The sequence below is a fragment of the Cladophialophora carrionii genome, assembly GCF_000365165.1.
Source record: "Cladophialophora carrionii CBS 160.54 unplaced genomic scaffold supercont1.7, whole genome shotgun sequence".
NCBI lineage: Eukaryota > Fungi > Ascomycota > Eurotiomycetes > Chaetothyriales > Herpotrichiellaceae > Cladophialophora > Cladophialophora carrionii.
The window spans coordinates 156,228-174,333 of record NW_008481832.1 but is presented as its reverse complement, the minus strand read 5'-3'; the positions used below and the strand labels follow the sequence as shown (position 1 = coordinate 174,333).

Sequence of the window (18,106 nt, the reverse complement as noted above, 5' to 3'; positions counted from 1 at the left end):
GTGATCAGGACGGTAAAAAGGGAAATGTAGCCACAGGAGGTAAGTAACAGGATGGCGGCATCACTGTGCCACGCGCCGATGAGTGTCCCCATGTTTTCATCTCTACATGCCGTCGTGTCTGAAAGAGTGAGAGAGAACCAATCCTCATCCTCGTCCTCCTTTCCTGCCCGCAAACTGCACCTTTCCACCGCGCCGCTTGCCGACGCCACTTCCGCCTCGAAACTTCTGTCTCTGCGGTCCATCCCGCCGCTTCTCCATGCCCAGGCCTCGCCGCTGCTGCTTGTTGGCATCGGTTTTCCCGCCTGGAGACTTGAGACTGGCACTGGCACTGGCACTTCCTTGCATGATTTGTCTGGCAACCTGTCGGGCTTCTTCGACGTCCAGCTCCATCTCATCCTTCTCCCGCTCACGTCCTTCTCGCTTCGTTTTCTTCTGCATGCCCGATTTGACTTTCAAGCGGCCCTTCTGACCTCTTCGGACGGCGTCCGCACCCGAGACGGCGTCAAGATATGCGTTGATGGAATTGTCCTGCTGGTCGCCGCCGGCCATAACCGTATCGTTGGCCACACCCTCGTTTGGCTTACCACCGAATACGAGTTTGCCGTCTTCGTTGATTTGAGCCTTCGTTTTCCTCGGGTTGATATCCGAATCTCGCAGCCGTCCCAGTTTCTTAGTCGTTATACTTGCCATGCTTCTCGGGTCGAGGAGGTCGAGGGGTTCATCTTCGTCAGCTTCTTGACGGATGTACTGGTCATTCCTCCTCTTCCCACGATCGTTATGCTTCTTGATCGACACCCCTGTCATGGCGTCGTCATCGTCGTCATCGTCGTCGTCGTCGGCTCCATCATCGCTGCCTTCAATCTCCGACTCATCATCCTCGGAGCCGTAGACTGCTTCGTCGAATTCATTATCGTATCTCTTGGTCGGAGTCTCGTCGTCCTCCTCAGGCTCCTCGCCAGCCTTCCTCTTCTTCCTCGCCCGTTCCCTTCGTTTACGGATGTTGACCACCATTTTTCTGTCCTCACCACCGACCCAGCTTTCCACCTTGGCTGCATCGAACCTGCGCAGGCATCGATCTACGATGCCCTTGACCTTCACCCTCAGCCGGCCTTTGTTCTCCTTACTCCACACCATCAACCCCGGCATGATATTTGGCATCCTCGGTCCCAACATCTGCCCAGGCAGCACAACAACCATGACTTTTACAAAGCCGAGCACCGCACGGACGATTTCACGGTTGTTAGACTGCAGAAACATCGACACTGTATCAACAAGGTCCTCTTTCGTCTTGTCCGTCAGTCGGGAGTGGTACTCGAAGAACAGTCTGCTTAACGCGATGATACTTGCAGCGACCATATGTGGCGCCACGCCTGCCAACCCGGCGCTGACCATGGTGAAGACCTCTTCGAGGGTTGCGGGTGCATCTGGAGAGTCATCCGGCATATGCGGGACGAGGTGGTTGCGGATCCTCGTGTCCGGTGGATTTGATGGATCCGAGATCTTGTTCGTCACGGCAATGAGAAGGTCGAAGCCAGCTGTTCGGGCTTTCTCGTTGCTGTCTTTGCAGGCGAGCACAACTTCGCTAAGGATGCTGGGTATGAAATGAAGATCTGTTGGAGGGAGGTATGAAACAATGGTCTCAATTGCAAGGATTCGATCGCGTCGAGCAGGAACGGGTGTCATCTCTGATGTACGCAGCATCAGCTCCTGCAGTTCCTTGTTTCGGTCCTTGAGAGCTTCCATTCCGGTGGATGAGGTGGACAATCGGGGTATAAGCTTGTACGCCTTCTTGATGAGTTGTGGGTCGGACTTGAGGATGGTCGGGTTGGTGATGATGCCAGCGCAAATGGCAAAGAGGGAGGCGAAGGTCGATCGGGGCAAGTGGACTGAGAGGGCAATGACGAGGTCGAGTAGAGTGTGAGACGTGGGTGGGAGTTTGCTGGCAGAAGCCGGGTTCTGTTCCTTCTTTGGCGGCGGCTGGTCTGCCTTCGGCAGGGCATCCTGGAGCATCGTGGACACCCTCTCGAAAGTGTCCACCAGGTCTTTCTCGGGTGTGATGCCAAGTTGACTGTTAATACACTGCAAAATGCATGCTCGCGATTGCGGGAGCGTTTGACTGTAAACGTTGAAGAGTACGGCCAGCAAGTTGCTTGCGAATCGGGCCAGGTGTTGAATATTCTTCTCTGCGTCGGAACGGGACAGCCTCCGTTCAAGCTGCAGCACTTCATCCGGAAGATCGGATGCCAGAAGGGCTTGATTGGATTCGACAAGGTTCTGTAAGCCCCGGCAGAGGTCAACTCGCAAATCTGTCTGCTTGTAAAGGAGATTCGAGATCATCTCTGCAAAAGGCTGGTCAAAGGCCGTTTGCAGGTCGAGTGGTAAATCGCAGTAGCCCGGCAGTGTCGCCCAGACCTGCTGTACCACAGTCTCGAAGACCTTGATATTCATGGTCTTCTCCACGTTACCGTGGTTGATGACGCGCTGGTACATCGCTTCACTGAGAGGGACTAGATCCGACCTGAAGTGACCCAGGCTAGTGTTCGATACGTAATCTCTCAGCAGAGGAAGCAGCCATGCTCTGCCCGGTTGATCCGGCTGTGGCTTGATGAGATTGTGGGGCAGCACACTCAGCACTGCGCCGGGGCCAAGGTTGCGGATGGCATGACCAAGGACTTCGTCGGCTTCCTTCTTGCCTTGAAAGCCTTCATTGCCACGCAGCTCGCCCATGGCTCTGACAAGGGGCAGGAGGAAGGGGTCGCCTCTCCATCGTAGAGCGTCGAACAGTGCCGACAGCGTATTGAAGACTTCCATCCAAGCCGGCTGGTATTTGACCGACAGTAGGTCAAGTGCCTTTTTCGAGATCTGCTCCAGCAGCTTCTCGTCGTACACGGACGGATCGGAAATAACGGTGTCTGGTATGCAGTTGGCGAAAAACGAAATCAGGCATTCCGAGGCCGAGACCCTGATATTGTGAGGCGGACTGGTCAAGTAGGGCGCAACAAGATCGAACAGCTCTGGCAGTTTCCCGAAAGTCTCTTCCGGCTCGACTACAGCTGCTGCACCGTAGCCTCGCGACAGAATCGCTATCCATGACGGAACCAGCTGGGAGTCGTTTTGGGCAGGTTTCAAGTCGACTATGGCCTCGAGCAGCCGTGGTAGCTTTGACGACGAGACTTCATCCTGCATGCCCTCGAATATGACCTCGAACACTTCGAAAGCACTCATGACCAAGTAGTCGTTCCTCGATCTGGATATCGACAGTAGCAATTCGCACAGTGATTCGATCTTCTTGCTCGGCCACCCACCCGAAGCGACAGCTACAGCTTTGGTCAGCTGAAGGGCATGTATCACTGCCGGTTCATGGCTGTCGTCGGGTCGGCCTCTCTGCCGCCGCGCCTGGTGCGCCACATCCACAGCGTTGTTCAGGTTATTCTGCGCCGCCACGGCGCATAGCTCGGCAGCCGGATGATCGAGAGCTGGCCCAGGTGGAGGATTCTGCAAAACACTCGTCAATGCCTCTTGCGCTCGTTTTCTTATCTTGGGTCTTGAGTCAATGGCCAGTGTGAGCAGCACCGGGATAGCTTGCCTCGGGCTCGTTTGTGTCTGCGGGAGATTCCATGCTGCCGAGTCCTGTGCAACCAATAGTGACTCGAGACACCCAATTGCCGACCGTAGAAGTGGCGCATTCGAGCCAGAAGCGTTCAGAAAGGGCGCCAGCAGAGAGGCGATTGTGTTGAACTGGGAGCGGAGGAGGTTTGCGGGCACATGAGAGGTGACCAGGTCGAGCAGGTAGATGGTGGAGGCAACGACATCATTGTCAGGACCACCGGAGGCAGACTGCTTCAAGAGGGCGAGGAGGGCAGCAAAGTATGCAGTCGGTGTAAATTTTGTCCTCTGCTCGGTGAGGGTTTCTTCGATCGACGACAGAACCACCGCTGTCTTCTCTCATGTCAGTATACGGCTGTCCCTCGCAGAGACCATAACATACATGCTTTTGGCTCTGAAGATTAGGTGACTTGATCTTGGCCAACTTCTCCTCTAGAGACATGGCGGCGACCACAACACCGACGACGAGTGTTCGTATGTATTGCGGTGTGCGCATCAAATGGTATTTGCACCGAACATGAAACTTTTTGGGTGGCAGGCCGAAGTTTTCCCGGCTTTCGAGTGCATCTTATCTTATCGGGTCGTGTGGCTGTTACTTGGGTGCTGTGTACGGAGTAAATGTGTGACAAGCCACCAAAGCCGCGTGAGCGTCGTGCTGATCATATGTGTTTCCTCTCGTAAGAACTACAGCTGTGATAGGCGGACGATGTAGCCACATCCTGGCTACCAATAGCTCAAGCAGTCCGTGGTACGGATCGCGAGCCAGTTTGAGCACCGACTTCTGCCCACCCAAGCTCAAGAAGCTACGAAAACCAATTCTTGATAATCGGCTCCGTGGCAATGCCCAACGACACCTTCCGAAAATAAGCCCTCGTCTGCGGTATCGACTGTTGACGCCGTGTCAGTGCGGCGACGACGATCCAGCGGAATCCAGGACTCCTGGGTAACTCACAACCCCATTCTCCACGGCGTACTTGATCAATAGATCGTACTGTCCCAGAATCATCTCCGCGCGCTGCTTGCTCTGGGCTGTCGCATAGTCGTCTTTCGTCCTGGGAGATGGAGCCTGACGCCGTTCATTTGCCGCAGCTGCCTCTGCCTCTTCAGCGGTGGCATAGATCCTTGGCGCTTGGCTGCTGGCGGATGAGAAGGTGGTCGAGAACATGCTGCGTCACACGAGACTCGACGTCGATGCGAAGCCTGATGATGCCCTGTTACTCCGTATATGGCTCCTAAATAGGTCAGCCCGAGCTGAGAGTGCTCATAGTCGAAATAGAGGCCGAAGTGAGTACATGGAAGAACGTGTAAAGTAGGTAGGCAATGACCGTCACGAACTGCAGGATTATCAGACTAGGCACGTGCCTTGTAATTCCACGCATCACATCGGGTTCAGTATCTAGCAGCTGGGTTCTGTTCAATTGTGCTTGCATTGATAGGAATGTCTCGACACGTCAGTCGTCAATGAGCCATTGAGCAAGACAAAGAATACATTCTCGCATCCAGCTCCAGTGTCGCCAGAACTTCACAGCCCGGCCGTTGGCATCTCTTCTTCTCCGGCGCAATCAATTCATGCTCGACATTTCATCCCCACATCTCGCTGTTTCTCGGTGATGGCTATCACCCTCGCTCTAAAGTTGTGCTGTCCGCTGAATGTACCGGGAAAAGTCATGATTCCCTCCTTCAGTCGTAAAAGGAGTTGTAGACAAGATTTTTGAAGCCGACACCCGCCATGATGGTACTCCGAATAGTCCCAGATTTCCAGTCCTCCAAAATCAATCCCTCGTACAACGCCGCGATGCTGATTTGCCATGCCGCTAAATCTTCAGGACGAAACAGACGTCTGTACAGGCCAGCACAAGCCGGCTACCGAAACTGGACCGCACCAGGACATTATGTATTAATATTAACAGCCGTTAACAAGCGAGTTCTTCGGCCACGCGTAGCCAGTATCAGCCCTGCAAATGTGCGTTAGCGGGGGGATGAGTGCACACTGTCCAAGGCAAACTTACCAGCTTGTTATATTCGGGTTGTGATATATTTCGTAGTGGTTAGCGATGTACTCGGTCGTCTCATACCCTTCAGGGTCGCAGGTCATCTTGCCGTTATCGTCCTGATAAATGCGGATGTAGTCGACGCGCATGACAGCTGGCATCAACGGGGCCAACCCCGTAAGGTTCAGAGGCGAGAAACCGGGCGACATGCCAAAGTTGACAATGACGGACAAGGGTTCTTCGGGAAGAACTCTTTGCCCAACATTGCCGTTGGGACCGAGAGCTTGACCTTGCATCCGCCAGACTGCCTTGTCGCCGACGAACCAGGTAACATCTCCAGCAGCACCAGGGGTGTACTCAAAGGCGTATACTTGGTAAGCGTTCCCATCATACCACGCATTGTTCAAGTTGGACAAGCCTGAAACTGCCTGTTGAAATGGGCCACCTTTATACGTGTTCATAGCGGTAACTGAGTAGTCGAACACTTCGACAAAGTCGTAGTTGGGTTGATACCAAATGTCGAAAGGAGCCACCTGAAAAGACTGAGACACGTGGCCGATCTGATTGCCTAGTTCGTCAAGAGGTCCCACGCTGGCTTCGAGGGCATCGATTTCAGGGGCGGATCGGGACTTGCCCGGAGTTGGATGATCCTCACCAGAGCATGTACAAGCTGGGAGTCGCATGCCTGGCAGATAACTGATACCGTCGGGGGAGCTTTGGTTTGCAGTGATACCGGCGTCACACACGTCGGCATAGGAGTAGGGCCACAGGCCATCGGTGGTCGCTGCGTAACCCGGTCGTCCAAGGTTGCCCATCGACCAGAAACCAGGCCAGAAGCCGACCGTGTCGCCACGTCCAGGGAGGGATATGCTGGCCTCTAACCGACCACCCTTGAAGCACATCTGATTCCACGATTGCAGCATACCCGAGCGGTAGTTCAAGCCGTGATTTTGGAAAGCGTCAAAGCGTAATTCTAGCACTCCATCATTCGTGGTGGCTGCATCCGGGTCGTACCATTCCAAGTCTCGTGTCACACCATACCAGATGTCCACTGCCGTCCAATACGGGTCGTCTCCCTCATAGAATGTTCGCCCAGGCTTAGAGAACTCGTCGGAGAAGACCAAATTCCATGTGTTGCCGTGGTAGTCCGTCTTCGTCATGGCCGATTGAGGCGTGTCGGGATCAATCAGGCTCGTACGCATGTTCTTCAGATGGGGTACCTTGCCGCTTCCTATGCAAGCGTCGCTGCCCGCACAGGGGTCGGGTGTTGAGGTGATCTTTTGTACAAATGTCCTAGAAACATGTCAGCACCGGGTGTTCGGAATGAGGGTGTGTGAACGTACAGGATCGGGTATCCGACGAATAGGGTCAATATTCCTAGCGTGATGAACGCAAGACCACCAATGTTCACCAAGCCTCTCTTGTTAAATACATCACAGTCGCGGTCTTTGTCATTCGGGTCGGGGTTGTGGAGGTAGTCGTCTTTTTCAACGTCTTCGGGGAATAGAAGGAGGCCCGAGGAGGGTAAGATATTGAACTTTTCTGATACTGTCTGGGTGTTGACATCGTTGTCGTCGCTGCCAGCCCGTGATCCAGGTCTCGATTGACTAGAGTCTCGAAAGGGGTTCTCGAAGCCTCTGCTGTCCCTGCTTCGGTCCGACTCCCAACTTGACCTTCTGGAAGAATAACTCGAGCGAGCGGGCGACCTCAAGGGCGATTCTCCATCTCTGAGCCTCCTTGAGCCGCCCGAGACAGGGGGAAGTAACCTTTCCGCCGAGTCTTGTACTTGTTCTTGGGCGTAAACGGTGTTCAACGGCGATCTAGAGGCTGTCGGCCTGGAGTTTGTGGGGACTAACGTCCTCGATGAACTGGTTGCATTGCTGTTCACGAGGTCTTCCTGGCCTGAATTGAGGCGGATATGGGGAGGTACTCGGGGAGGCGACGAGGAGCTGCTGTTGCTGTGAGACGACATTATCAGATGGCGACCGCCTCGTCGTCAGGGAGATCGATCGCCAGCACTGCGGATCGAGGGGATTGTTAAGGCAGAGGGTATGTGTTCAGCTGAAGAATAAGATCGAAGAGGGCGGAGTGATCTTTAGAGGATGCGTGGTCTGGCCGCAGTATACGAGGACGGAGGTGGACGACAGTTGGCCGATTCGCAGGCGTAAGCAGTGCAGATTAGGCGAACAGGTGGTTGAAAATAGCAAGCACGCCGCACGGGGAGTCAGCGTAAGACGGGGACTTGGTCCTCTTTGTGGTCGTGTGTGGTCGAAGGCTAGCAATGTAATGTGTTCGGGTGACTTGAGGTGGTGATGAGGCCAGGCAAAGTCGTCGTACTCCTTTCTGGCCGGCAGCAAAGAAATACACCTTCTGCCAGCGAAAGGGGAGGAGCACGCAGTCTCGGTGCGCGACAGGAGGATCGGCTCGGTGACGGAGCCGCGAGGCGAGACCCTAAAAGAGAAAATCGGGTTGAAACGAATGGATATGCTCGGGCTGGAGATAATCGAGCAAAGAACAAAGAAGTCGTATACTGCGATGCGGATGGGAATGAACTCGTGATGGACTTGTTTGTGTTTCTCGAGTTCACTGCAGATACAGGAGTTAGAAGCGGCCCAGCCAGGACTCGGAGTGGCTCCAGGCGACAGACGAGAGAGGCTTTGCTAGTGGCCGAGCCCAATTACCCAGTCCTGCGACGGGCGCCCTCCTTTAACTGGCTCCACTGCCGAGCCTAAGGAAGTTAGGAGCCGCAAAGTCCCAACTGTCCCTGTCACCATCACGACTTGCTAGCCTCTTCTGCACAGTTATGTTATCGCCAGTTTCAGCTGGAGCAAGTGGCCAGATACAGGGCTTCAGGTGCAGCGAGATGACCCATTAATTATTTGCAGGATCAATCTGATCTCTCACAGCCCGTCGCGACGTGTATATATCTTGCTCAGTCCGCGATCGTTGTCTCGTCGACACGCCCGCCCCTCTTTTTCTGGTACCTGCATGTGGATGAGCGATTGCGCTGGGCAACAGACAGCCGGCGATGAAACACAGTCTAGAGTCTTGACTACCTGACGAAAGCGATCGACCGCGGGCTTCAAGGCTCGCTTTGAGGCCGGGACTCGCAGTCTTGGTCTTCGTATCGACTGCCTCTTGGCCCGTGGTCGGAGAAGGAATGAATCTCCCTTCACCTCCCTGGAGGTGATGTTCTGGCGGATGGGATTTGCATGTCCGCGTAGCGTCTTCGAGGTCGGAGATCCTCCCCTCTCCTAACGTGACAAGTTTCAGATGTAGATCTTGCTTCGCTCGACAGATTGGTTTCCCTCATCCCCTGGGCTCGAAGTGTCACAGCCGACGCGGCAGCCAGTCCACGCAAGCTCCAAGCAGCAGACTGGAAGGCGGCTTTTGTTTGGCCGTCCTTGAGAACAGAGCCCCCGGCCCCCGAAAGGCTGTTTGACGCGTTCAGCGGGCGCATTGCCACAGCAGTGCCCCATCGGCACTGCAGCCTTAACTCGTTTTTGCTGAGCCCCATGAGTCTGATGCACACTAGAAGGCCAATTAGGATCACAAGTGGCGCTCTCGCTGTCGAATCATGAGCTGCTTACATCCGGAAACTATGCCAGAGGGATCCGACCTGACAGGCCCTGATTTCCTTCCATTTCTCAGGCTGAGGTGCGTTTGATTGGCCCGCCTTTAGGGGGAAACGGTGGGAATCAGCGCGACTGGTAAGGACGCTCCCCTGTACTGTCTCGCTGTGCGCATACTCTGTAATACTGAGTGTGCTGGCACATGCTGCCCCGTTGGACTTGCCTCCTTGGCTTCTATTCTTACTTCCTGCTGCTGGGCACTTCCGAAGGGCTGGCAAAATCAAGCAGTCCTTGTGATAGGTTTAGATACACCTTTTCACCAACACGCTCGCCATTCAACCCGCTCTGCGCGATGTCCACAGATAGCAGAGTAACCGGACCCCAGATCATACTTGCATGGTCGAGACTCGAGACAGGAAACTCCATCATCTCGGTTCTGCTCCGTTAATCCCTGTCCATGATAGGCGGCTCCTGCTGAGATCGTTTCGCTTAAGACTTGACCGATTCCAGGAACCCAATTTTCAGCGAATTCGGACGCACCACAGAGTATCTCGTTCGGAGGATAGTGACAAGACTCGAAAAGCCGCGCGGACATCGTACTGTCTACAAGCACAATCGCGGATATTCTTGTTCGTTTTATGGAAGAGAGATATTGGCGGGCTTGCCGACTCGCCGCGGACTGTACTCGTAGACAAAAATAATGACTGGTATCCCCCCTGAAGTCGAAAGTCGGATGGTGCCCCCCCCTGCTTCCCACACACAGTAGGACAATCGATCCGCACGGAGCATTTCCTAGTGCTGGTGACATTCTCTGGATTCTACTGTGTATGGTCGCAGGATCGTTCTCGCAGCTCAACAGCCCCGTCTCACGGAACAACTGTGTTGATCACACGAGCATGAGGTGCACACGTGCTTTGCTTGAGAAGTGCGAAGGTGGACCCGTACGAGTACTTGTACGCTTCTTTCAGGATGTTCAAATTTCTGGTTGTGGAAATCGCCCAGCGTGCGGGTGCTGATGCACGTCCTCAACGTCTTCGAAGGCGTTCAATGCCCCAACTGAGGAGTGGGCACCACATGTTAAACGCTTCTGCTGCCACGTCCAGGTAGTAAATCAAGGTCCGGGGTCACGACGGTGAATTCTACACGTTCGGCGGAAGTTGCTTTCGAGAGCGAGGCCATCTGTGTTTTGCTTGTGCTGATTACCGTGGCTAGTGCGACCGCATCACCCGCGCCCAGGACGCAGGTAATGAAATGAGCCGCAATGCCAACCCTTGGATCCTCGTACGGTGACGAGTCAAGCTGCATTTGGAAAGAACAACTGCTCCGTGCGCGAATCAAGACTCGCTTCCTTCCTGCCTGATGCATTACCAGCTGTTTGCTTGGCATTCTCCGGGCAGTCGACAGTCGATGGTGACTGCTGCTCCAGCGTCATTGCTTGCGCTCTCAGGGCTTCCGGTCTCTAGCTCTCAACTGCCCTCGTCACCACTCCGATCAAGTTCCTTTCGCCCACAGTCAAAATATAGTATTCCACCCTCGTCGAGCTCGCCTGTACTCTGAATACCTGGACACCCTTCTTTGCCTTTCCCGCTTGCTCGACCCTCTGAATGATCTCCTTGTACTCGCCTCTGGGATCGAAATCACCCACACTTAACTCTTCTACCTCTACAACCCCCTTTCCCTTGTGCGCATGTCTCAGGACCGTATTAAACTCGCTTGCAGAAGGCAACCCTGACCCCGAGTAATTGAATAGCACGGGCTCAAACGGTGAATCGGTATCCGACGTATATGTTATATCGGGCAGGGACTTCAGTGTCGCTGGAAGGGCGTCTGAGGATGAGGATGAGGTAGGATCAAACGACGAGCGGCGTTGTGAGGTCGATTCGGATTCGGCCATTGTTGAGCCCTGGCCAGATTTAGGGTCGGCATTCGCCTTGTTGAGGAAGGACATGTACGATGCGTCGTCGGACATGGTGTGGCTTGTATAATGAGCGACGCCGGTGGTTGTTCTAGAGCTGAGCGTGAAGGGTGAATGGAGGCTTTGAACTCGGCCGCCTCTGGGCTGTAACGGCAACGGCAGAAGATCTCTCGAAGTTTTCATGCACTTCACTAGTTGCCTCGGATGGCGACTTGATGTTTCAGCTATTCCGCTCTTGAGGGCAGGCGGTCGAGCTATGCTTGACTGATGTGAAAGTCTACAAACCTTGGTTACGACCATGTGAAGGCGTGTACCACCAGGTGCAGTTCCAGCCCAAGGTGTGACTTGATATCTCTAGAATGACGTCATCAATAGTTGTCTTGGTGTCGGAACACAAGAAGAATCCGTCCCGGGCGCACGTGCTGCAAAACAAGACTGGCCGCTTTAACTTCATCATCCCTCCAATCTCCTCGCACTTGCACTCCCCCCCCGGCTTCATCCAGACTGCACCAACACAATGCGCTGCCACAGACATTCATATCGAAAATGGAGAACAGTTATTGCTGCGTTGGGGTACGGAGCTGCAGTAATATAGCAGACATTGTCGAGGGATTTGTACCAGCGGTCATGGTGTAATGGTTGCGCTTGAATCGGAGCCATACCGACCATCCCCCTGGGGTAGATCCGGAACCTCGCAAAAGGTGGAAACTACCTTGACCCCGATTGTGCGTTCTGATTTACAACTGCAGGTCTTATGGGCTTGACGGAGCCGACAATGGCGCGGATGTGGCCTTCACCGCGAGGTATTGGAGTGGAAGTCACAGGCGTGCAAGGCCCTAGAGGGCGTGTAAGAATCCGTTCCTTCGATGCAGGATGTGCCGCTGTCGCAGGAAAGGAGTCTATCAGCATGGGAAGGTAGGTACGAGGGAGAACTAGGGGCTGCGGCAGAGAAACGATAACAGGTGACGTATGGAGACAATGGGACATGGTATGATGAGTAAAGGAGGATTTTTTCAGTGACCGACTTACGCTGGTGACGGTGATGCTGCTGCCTCCTGCGCGTCGCGGTTCGACGGGTGAGCTACTCGCATCGGTGGACAAGCCCGTGGACTTAGAAGAACTGCTTGTCGTCAAAGAGGTCAAGTCCAGGTGTTTCCACGGCTGCAGTGGGATGACGAACCATCGATTGTAGTAGGATTACCTGCGACCACCAGCCTTTGACGCCGCTACCCTAATCAATCCGACTCTCCATGATTGTTGAGACATAAAGAGGTCAGGAAGCGTATACCAATGGCGCACTATAAAGCGTGCTCGGGTCGGAAATGGAGTGCAGGCTCTTCTTGAGGCTGGAGCTATTCTTGGCTGAATTCAAGGCCTACGGGTTTCCTTGTGCTGAAGCCTCGTCACAGACAATCTTGGACAACTCTGTTGTGGGGATGTGGTCTTTCCTGGTCCAGTTGATGTCCTTCCTGGCAGCTTGGCCCTGGTAGGGATGGGTGTCCAGCATCTGTTTGAGTCGAAGATTGACCCCATGCTCAATAATATACTATCCGATTTGAGGGCATTCAACTTGTATCAGCCAGTGCCATACCAGGGCGTGGCTTTGCTCGCATGTATGTGAAAGGTGCCCTGTAATGAGAACCTCAAATACACCGACCGCGAGACCGAGGCAGGGATATGGCTCGGTTCAGATGGCTGATTTGTTTTTACATAGACTCCGGATATTCAATAATACCCTAGCTCAAATTACGTACTCCGCCGTCAGGAAGTTATTCCAACGAGAAGATGGAGGATCGAGACTCAGACTTCCCTTCCGCGTTATGACACGAGCATTGGATTGGCGAATGAGGCTGCTGCTGCTGCCGACGAAAGGCAGCCTCGAGGACACGGCAATTCGTCCACACAAGTCACAGAATACCATACACCAATACAAATGGAAGGCGAAAGATGGACTTCGTGGTATTCTTCATTCTCATTCCACCATACTAATTGCCCGACTGCCCCTTGTCATGCTAACTAGCCTGCACAAAAGACAACAGCAAGAAACGTCGTTGGTATCTTGCGGTGACGGTGCTCGACCTCCGTTGACGAGGGCGTGACAAGACCATGTCCCTGGTCTCTGGCGAGACATTTACATGCAAGTACTGAAAATTCACAACTCCCCTTGCCACTTTGATCGCAGTTACGAAGCAGCAACGAGATCCTTCTTGAGCGTACCCAGGAACTGTCTCTTCTCCTGAGGAGTCTGGTAGGCACCGTGGCCGAACTTGGACGAGGTGTCGATCCATTTGAGCTCGACCTTCTCCAAGGCCTTGCGTGAAGTGTGAGGGAACATCGACTTGCGGAGAGTCATAACTCGCTTCTTCACACCTGGAACGGAGCCCTTGAGGAGGACGAAGTCGTTTTTGACCTCGCCGTAGTGGACAAAGCCCCCCATTCTGCAGGATTATTAGTATGGTTGTGGGACCTCCAAAGAAAAGGATGTATACGTACGGTGTGATGGTCTTCTGGACAACATCGAAATCAGTAGCGGCATTCTTCTCATCCTTGCCCTTTCCTATGCGGTAGACCTTGTGGTTGACACTGGTACGATGATGGTAACCCATCTGACCAGCACGAGCAACGGTCCACTGGACGTGCGAAGGATGCCAAGCACCGATACAAGCGACCTTTCTGAGACCTTTGTGTGTCTTTCTCGGAAGCTTCTTGGTACCCCATCTTGATGTGACACCCTGGAAACCATGACCCTTGGTGACGGCAATGCAGTCGACCATCTCATCCTGCTCGAAGATGGTGTCAATCTCGACGGGCTTCTCGAAGAGACCGTGGCCGAATTCGACCTTGTCTGCTACGGAACCACCGTTGATCTGGATCTCCATCAAGTGCGCCTTCTTCTGCTTGAGAGGAGTCTGACGGATCTGGGTGTGCGCAAGGACACGGACGACGGTGCAGTACTTCTTGATGCGCTCGAGTTCACGGGTGACAGAGCTGCCCTTGCCCTCTGAATGTGTCTTGGCATACTTTGTGAAAGCCTTCTTCTTCGACCGGTACCAGTTCTTGTAGAAGCGGCGCTTGAGTTCGTCTGACAAGTGTTCGGCCCAGACAGTGGTGAGGGATCGAAGGCCGCGGGGGGTCTCGATGTAGCCGACGAGGCCGACGACGATCATCTCGTAGAAAGTCAGCCTGCGTACAAAAACAGATGCTCCGACAGATTCTATGCCGGGAATGGTGACTTACAGGAGGAGTCTCAATGACAGTGACAGCCTCGACGATCTCTTTCTTGTGCATCTTCGCACCAGGTCTATCAAGGTCACGGACGATGGTCGTCATCCCGGCCTTGTATCCCATGGCGGCGGTAAGATGGACTGGTTTCTTGGGGTCATCCTTTGGAAAGCTGGGATTGTTTCAGCTTCGACTCTTTGCAAGTCATGACTTCTAGATAACCAGTGTATTTCAACCGTACCTCTTGACCTTGCCTCTGTGTCTTGCAGCTCTCTTTCGGGGAAGGAAGGCAAGCGAACCTGATGAAGAAAAATCGTCAGTCCACGATCCTCATCATCAGCAAGGGAAATTTAGATGAGGTGACGGTATACCGTGTCGCGGCGCCTCGAACTTTCGGTGAGACCTGAGTCATTTGTTAGCAAAGCCGTGAAAAGAAATCCAACCATCTCTTACATCTTGTTCAGCAATGGACGAGGTGTCTCAAATTGTCAAGTTGTCGAGTTGTTGCAGACATTTGGAGGTACGTTGCGGAGTTTGATTTCGAAGTTTGGTGCGGTGGGGCCCGCTAGTTATGCCAAGATTTTCGCATTGGTTTATAAAGAAACCATCCTCGAGCCAGCCCTACTGGAGAAGAATCGTATGACGAGTGGTTTTCAGGATGCTCGTCATATTCGTCTTATTGTGTAAAGCTACATTCCATTTACAGGGCGACGCAGTAACGTCCTGGTGGCCCGTTGTAAGGATAGCGATCGCTGAATGCGTGTGCTATACAAGGTCTCCAACCCAAGAATGCGAAGGGAATTGTGTGTGATAACTCAAGGCAGAACCAAATATCTAACAAATCATGCCACTTGCTCCTGCTTTGGCGTCGCCGAAGGAAGTGGTCCACCTACTTGAGGACTTACGGCTGCTGGAGGCGGTCCCCGCTGTTTGTCATCATCGCTGTTGTTATCGTAGTCCTCGTCTACGTCCACTTTGCGAGCTGCTTGCTCAACATGTTCCTGGCGTTCGTCCTTGGGACCGTCTAAGATTGACTGCATCGATGGAATGTGCTGAGGAGGTCGACTATAAGGGTGGTGTGCAGCTTCAGAGGGATAGTAGTTCTCATTCGCCCGTCGTTCCTGTTCGCGGCGGGCTTCGGATGAGCTGCGCCTAAAATGATCTTTGGGTGTAGGCAGACGACCTGGAGGACTGTTCCTGCGGATGGGGTCGTCTAGGCGTGCACGGCTTTCTTCATTGGCCAGCTTCTTAGAGGGACCAGAATCGGCTTCCCACTCACGAGCCCGCTTCATAGCTGAGGGGGGTCTCTCATCGCGAGGAGGACCTTCTACAGCGGGGAGAGGGGGTGGAGCAGAGGGCACGCCGTTAGCGATGCTGGGAAATTGTTGGCCAGATTGGAATGGCGGCGGGCGGAAACCTGGTCCAGGCGACTGGGGACGTTCGTCTCGAAGAGGTCTGAGTTCACTGGGAGGACTGAAAGGTCGTCCATATGGCGGTAGGGTTGAGCCAGACCCAGCGCTATTAGCATGCGGTGCTGGCGGCCCGTTCATTGTGGGCGACGGCCGGACGCCACTGCCAAAAGCGGGAGGACGCTCTTGCATTGAGATTTGTGGCAGCGTTTGAGGACCGGGGGGGAACATGCCTGGGTTAGAATGCTGCAACTTAGGAGATGGTGACTGCATCTTGCGCACGGGTGTTTGTCTGGATGAATCGTATGGGCGGGGCCCATCCTGACGCGGGCTAGGGGCACGGGGTGGCGGTGCCCTCATACCGTCACGACTTTCGTACCCATTTTGCGGCTGTTGTTGCTGCTGGCCAGGAGGTGGGTTGATACCTGCAATGCCTCTCGCCCAATCGTTGACACGTGCTGGGTCAACCGGCGGCGGCTGTGCTTGCTGATTTGACGCAGATGGTCCGCCCCATTGGGGTCCAGGAGGAACACCAACACCGTTCTGATACGCTTGGGGATGGACATCCTGAGGTACGGGTGCATTATGCTGGTTAGGCCCAGTTGCAGCTCCGCTTCTCAGAAGGGCCAGACGCGCCTTGATGTGGGTATTGGTGGGGTCAAGCTCAGCGGCTCTAGCATATGCATCAAGAGCATCAGAGGTTTGGTTGTTGCATGATTCGTACTATTCAGCGTTAGTGACTGCAGTGAGAGCGAAGGCATCAGGAATACTCACCAAGGTTCCAAGATCGTACCATACTTCGGAAATGTATGGGTTCAATCGGATGGCGCGCGAATATGCATCAAGGGCGTCCCTGTACTGATTGATCTGGTAGTACAAGACGCCAATGGAGCACCAGAATGTGGGGTTGCGCCCATCGCGATACACAGCTTGCTGATAAGCTTCATAGGCCTTGGGAAACTTCTGCTGTGCCATATAGCACCTGCCGAGAAGGTACCAGCTCTGGGCGTCTTGGTTGTCTTCGAGGCGGTCAGCTTGTCAAATCAGCAAAGTCTGTAGTGATACATACCAGAGCTGACCGATTGTTCGAGATACTCGATGGCCTGGTCTTGGCTTGCGTAGCTGTTACTTTGTTGGTGATGCAACCAGCCGAGCTGCTGTAGCACTTTGGCGTGTTTCGGATCTCTCTCCAGAACCCGCCTGTACGCAGCTTTTGCGGCTTCGAACTTGAACAAGGTTAATCGAGTCCATTGTTTGAGGATGGGCGAAACTTACATCTTTCTGCTGCTCATAAACGTGACCAATCTGGAACCAGATGTCTTCTTCATTGAGTGGGCGTGGCGGGTTGTTGACGATGTACTTGAAGCACTGCGACAATGTCAGTCGCAGCCATCGCAAGAAGGACATGTACTTACTTCAAGACTTTCCTGGAATTTTTGTTGCTGCTTGTATATGATTCCTAGTCTGAAATAGATTTCATTCGCCTTCTCAAAGTCCGGTTGCATACGCATGACCTGAGAGAAAGCTTCTTCGGCATGTTCCAAGGAGCCATATCGGTCATACAGGATCCCGATACCGTACCACAACTTGGGTTCCTACAAGATGTTACGCGATGCAGTGGCTGGGTGGGGGGTGACAGCTTACGTTTGGCTTTGCGAGGTAATACAGAGCTTGCTGATAGGCGGTGTACGCCTCTTGAAGGTTGTCCATCATCAGGTAGCAGTGGCCTGATGCTGTAAGCTGACATTCAACAGAAGCAGACGAGTTGCTCTTACCTAAATTTCCCCAGGCTTCGCCATTGGCGGGCTCTACTTTCAAGATGTTTTTGAGGTACTCCATAGCCTCGGGATACTTCTCCTTTGTGCGGAGGATGCATGAGATTGCATTCAAGGTTTGGGTTGACCATTGGTTGTGTCGCAAAGCTTGTTCATACGCAAACAGTGCCCCTTCGTGGTCACCGAGCAGCTCGTTCAACGAACCTATCATCATCCGGGTCAGCAGGTGATGGTAGAGCTGGACAACAACGTGACACATACCTATTCTTTGCCAGGTGGACTCGTTCAATTGTGCCAGAAGGCGTTGGCGTTGCATATGAGCATCGACGGGTGCAGCTCCATTGATGGGGCCAAAATGACCTCCTGGTTGCATACCGAGGACGCCAGGAGGAGATGGATGCGGCACCAAAGCCATGTCTGATCAAGTATGTGACTCTGCAGGTAGACTGGGCAGACAACCGCGATCAGGGGAGACAGCGCTTTCTGAGTAGACGCAACCTCGGTATAAAACTGATCAATCTTTCGGCAGTGCAGAAAGTCGGTCGATGCACCTCCTCTTTCAATGGCGCACCTGTGTATGACAACAATGAGGAAGCCAATCGACCATGTAACCAAG

The 18,106-nt window shown here is 53.7% G+C and overlaps 6 protein-coding genes across 6 annotated transcripts; all 6 read right to left on the bottom strand.

Moving 5' to 3' along the window:
• Positions 1-144: 144 nt before the first annotated feature.
• On the bottom strand, positions 145-4,048 carry G647_08151 (uncharacterized protein; the record flags this gene model as incomplete). The annotated part of the gene is made up of 2 exons (XM_008732463.1): positions 145-3,939; positions 3,989-4,048. 2 exons carry the CDS (start codon positions 4,046-4,048, stop codon positions 145-147), a joined length of 3,855 nt encoding a protein of 1,284 aa, XP_008730685.1.
• Positions 4,049-4,409: 361 nt separating this feature from the next.
• On the bottom strand, positions 4,410-4,771 carry G647_08150 (uncharacterized protein; the record flags this gene model as incomplete). The annotated part of the gene is made up of 2 exons (XM_008732462.1): positions 4,410-4,493; positions 4,559-4,771. The coding sequence occupies 2 exons, from the start codon at positions 4,769-4,771 to the stop codon at positions 4,410-4,412; spliced, it is 297 nt and encodes a 98-aa protein (XP_008730684.1).
• A 738-nt stretch (positions 4,772-5,509) lies between these two features.
• G647_08149 (uncharacterized protein) lies at positions 5,510-7,569 on the bottom strand (the record flags this gene model as incomplete). The annotated part of the gene is made up of 3 exons (XM_008732461.1): positions 5,510-5,561; positions 5,616-6,890; positions 6,941-7,569. 3 exons carry the CDS (start codon positions 7,567-7,569, stop codon positions 5,510-5,512), a joined length of 1,956 nt encoding a protein of 651 aa, XP_008730683.1.
• A 3,059-nt stretch (positions 7,570-10,628) lies between these two features.
• Positions 10,629-11,138, bottom strand: G647_08148 (uncharacterized protein; the record flags this gene model as incomplete). Its single annotated transcript, XM_008732460.1, has 1 exon — positions 10,629-11,138. The coding sequence occupies one exon, from the start codon at positions 11,136-11,138 to the stop codon at positions 10,629-10,631; it is 510 nt and encodes a 169-aa protein (XP_008730682.1).
• Positions 11,139-13,266: 2,128 nt separating this feature from the next.
• Positions 13,267-14,432, bottom strand: G647_08147 (60S ribosomal protein L3; the record flags this gene model as incomplete). The annotated part of the gene is made up of 3 exons (XM_008732459.1): positions 13,267-13,522; positions 13,578-14,251; positions 14,322-14,432. 3 exons carry the CDS (start codon positions 14,430-14,432, stop codon positions 13,267-13,269), a joined length of 1,041 nt encoding a protein of 346 aa, XP_008730681.1.
• Positions 14,433-15,148: 716 nt separating this feature from the next.
• On the bottom strand, positions 15,149-17,905 carry G647_08146 (uncharacterized protein; the record flags this gene model as incomplete). Its single annotated transcript, XM_008732458.1, has 8 exons — positions 15,149-16,438; positions 16,490-16,734; positions 16,785-16,941; positions 16,991-17,083; positions 17,131-17,310; positions 17,360-17,442; positions 17,491-17,694; positions 17,752-17,905. The coding sequence occupies 8 exons, from the start codon at positions 17,903-17,905 to the stop codon at positions 15,149-15,151; spliced, it is 2,406 nt and encodes an 801-aa protein (XP_008730680.1).
• Between the last annotated feature and the right edge of the window lie 201 nt (positions 17,906-18,106).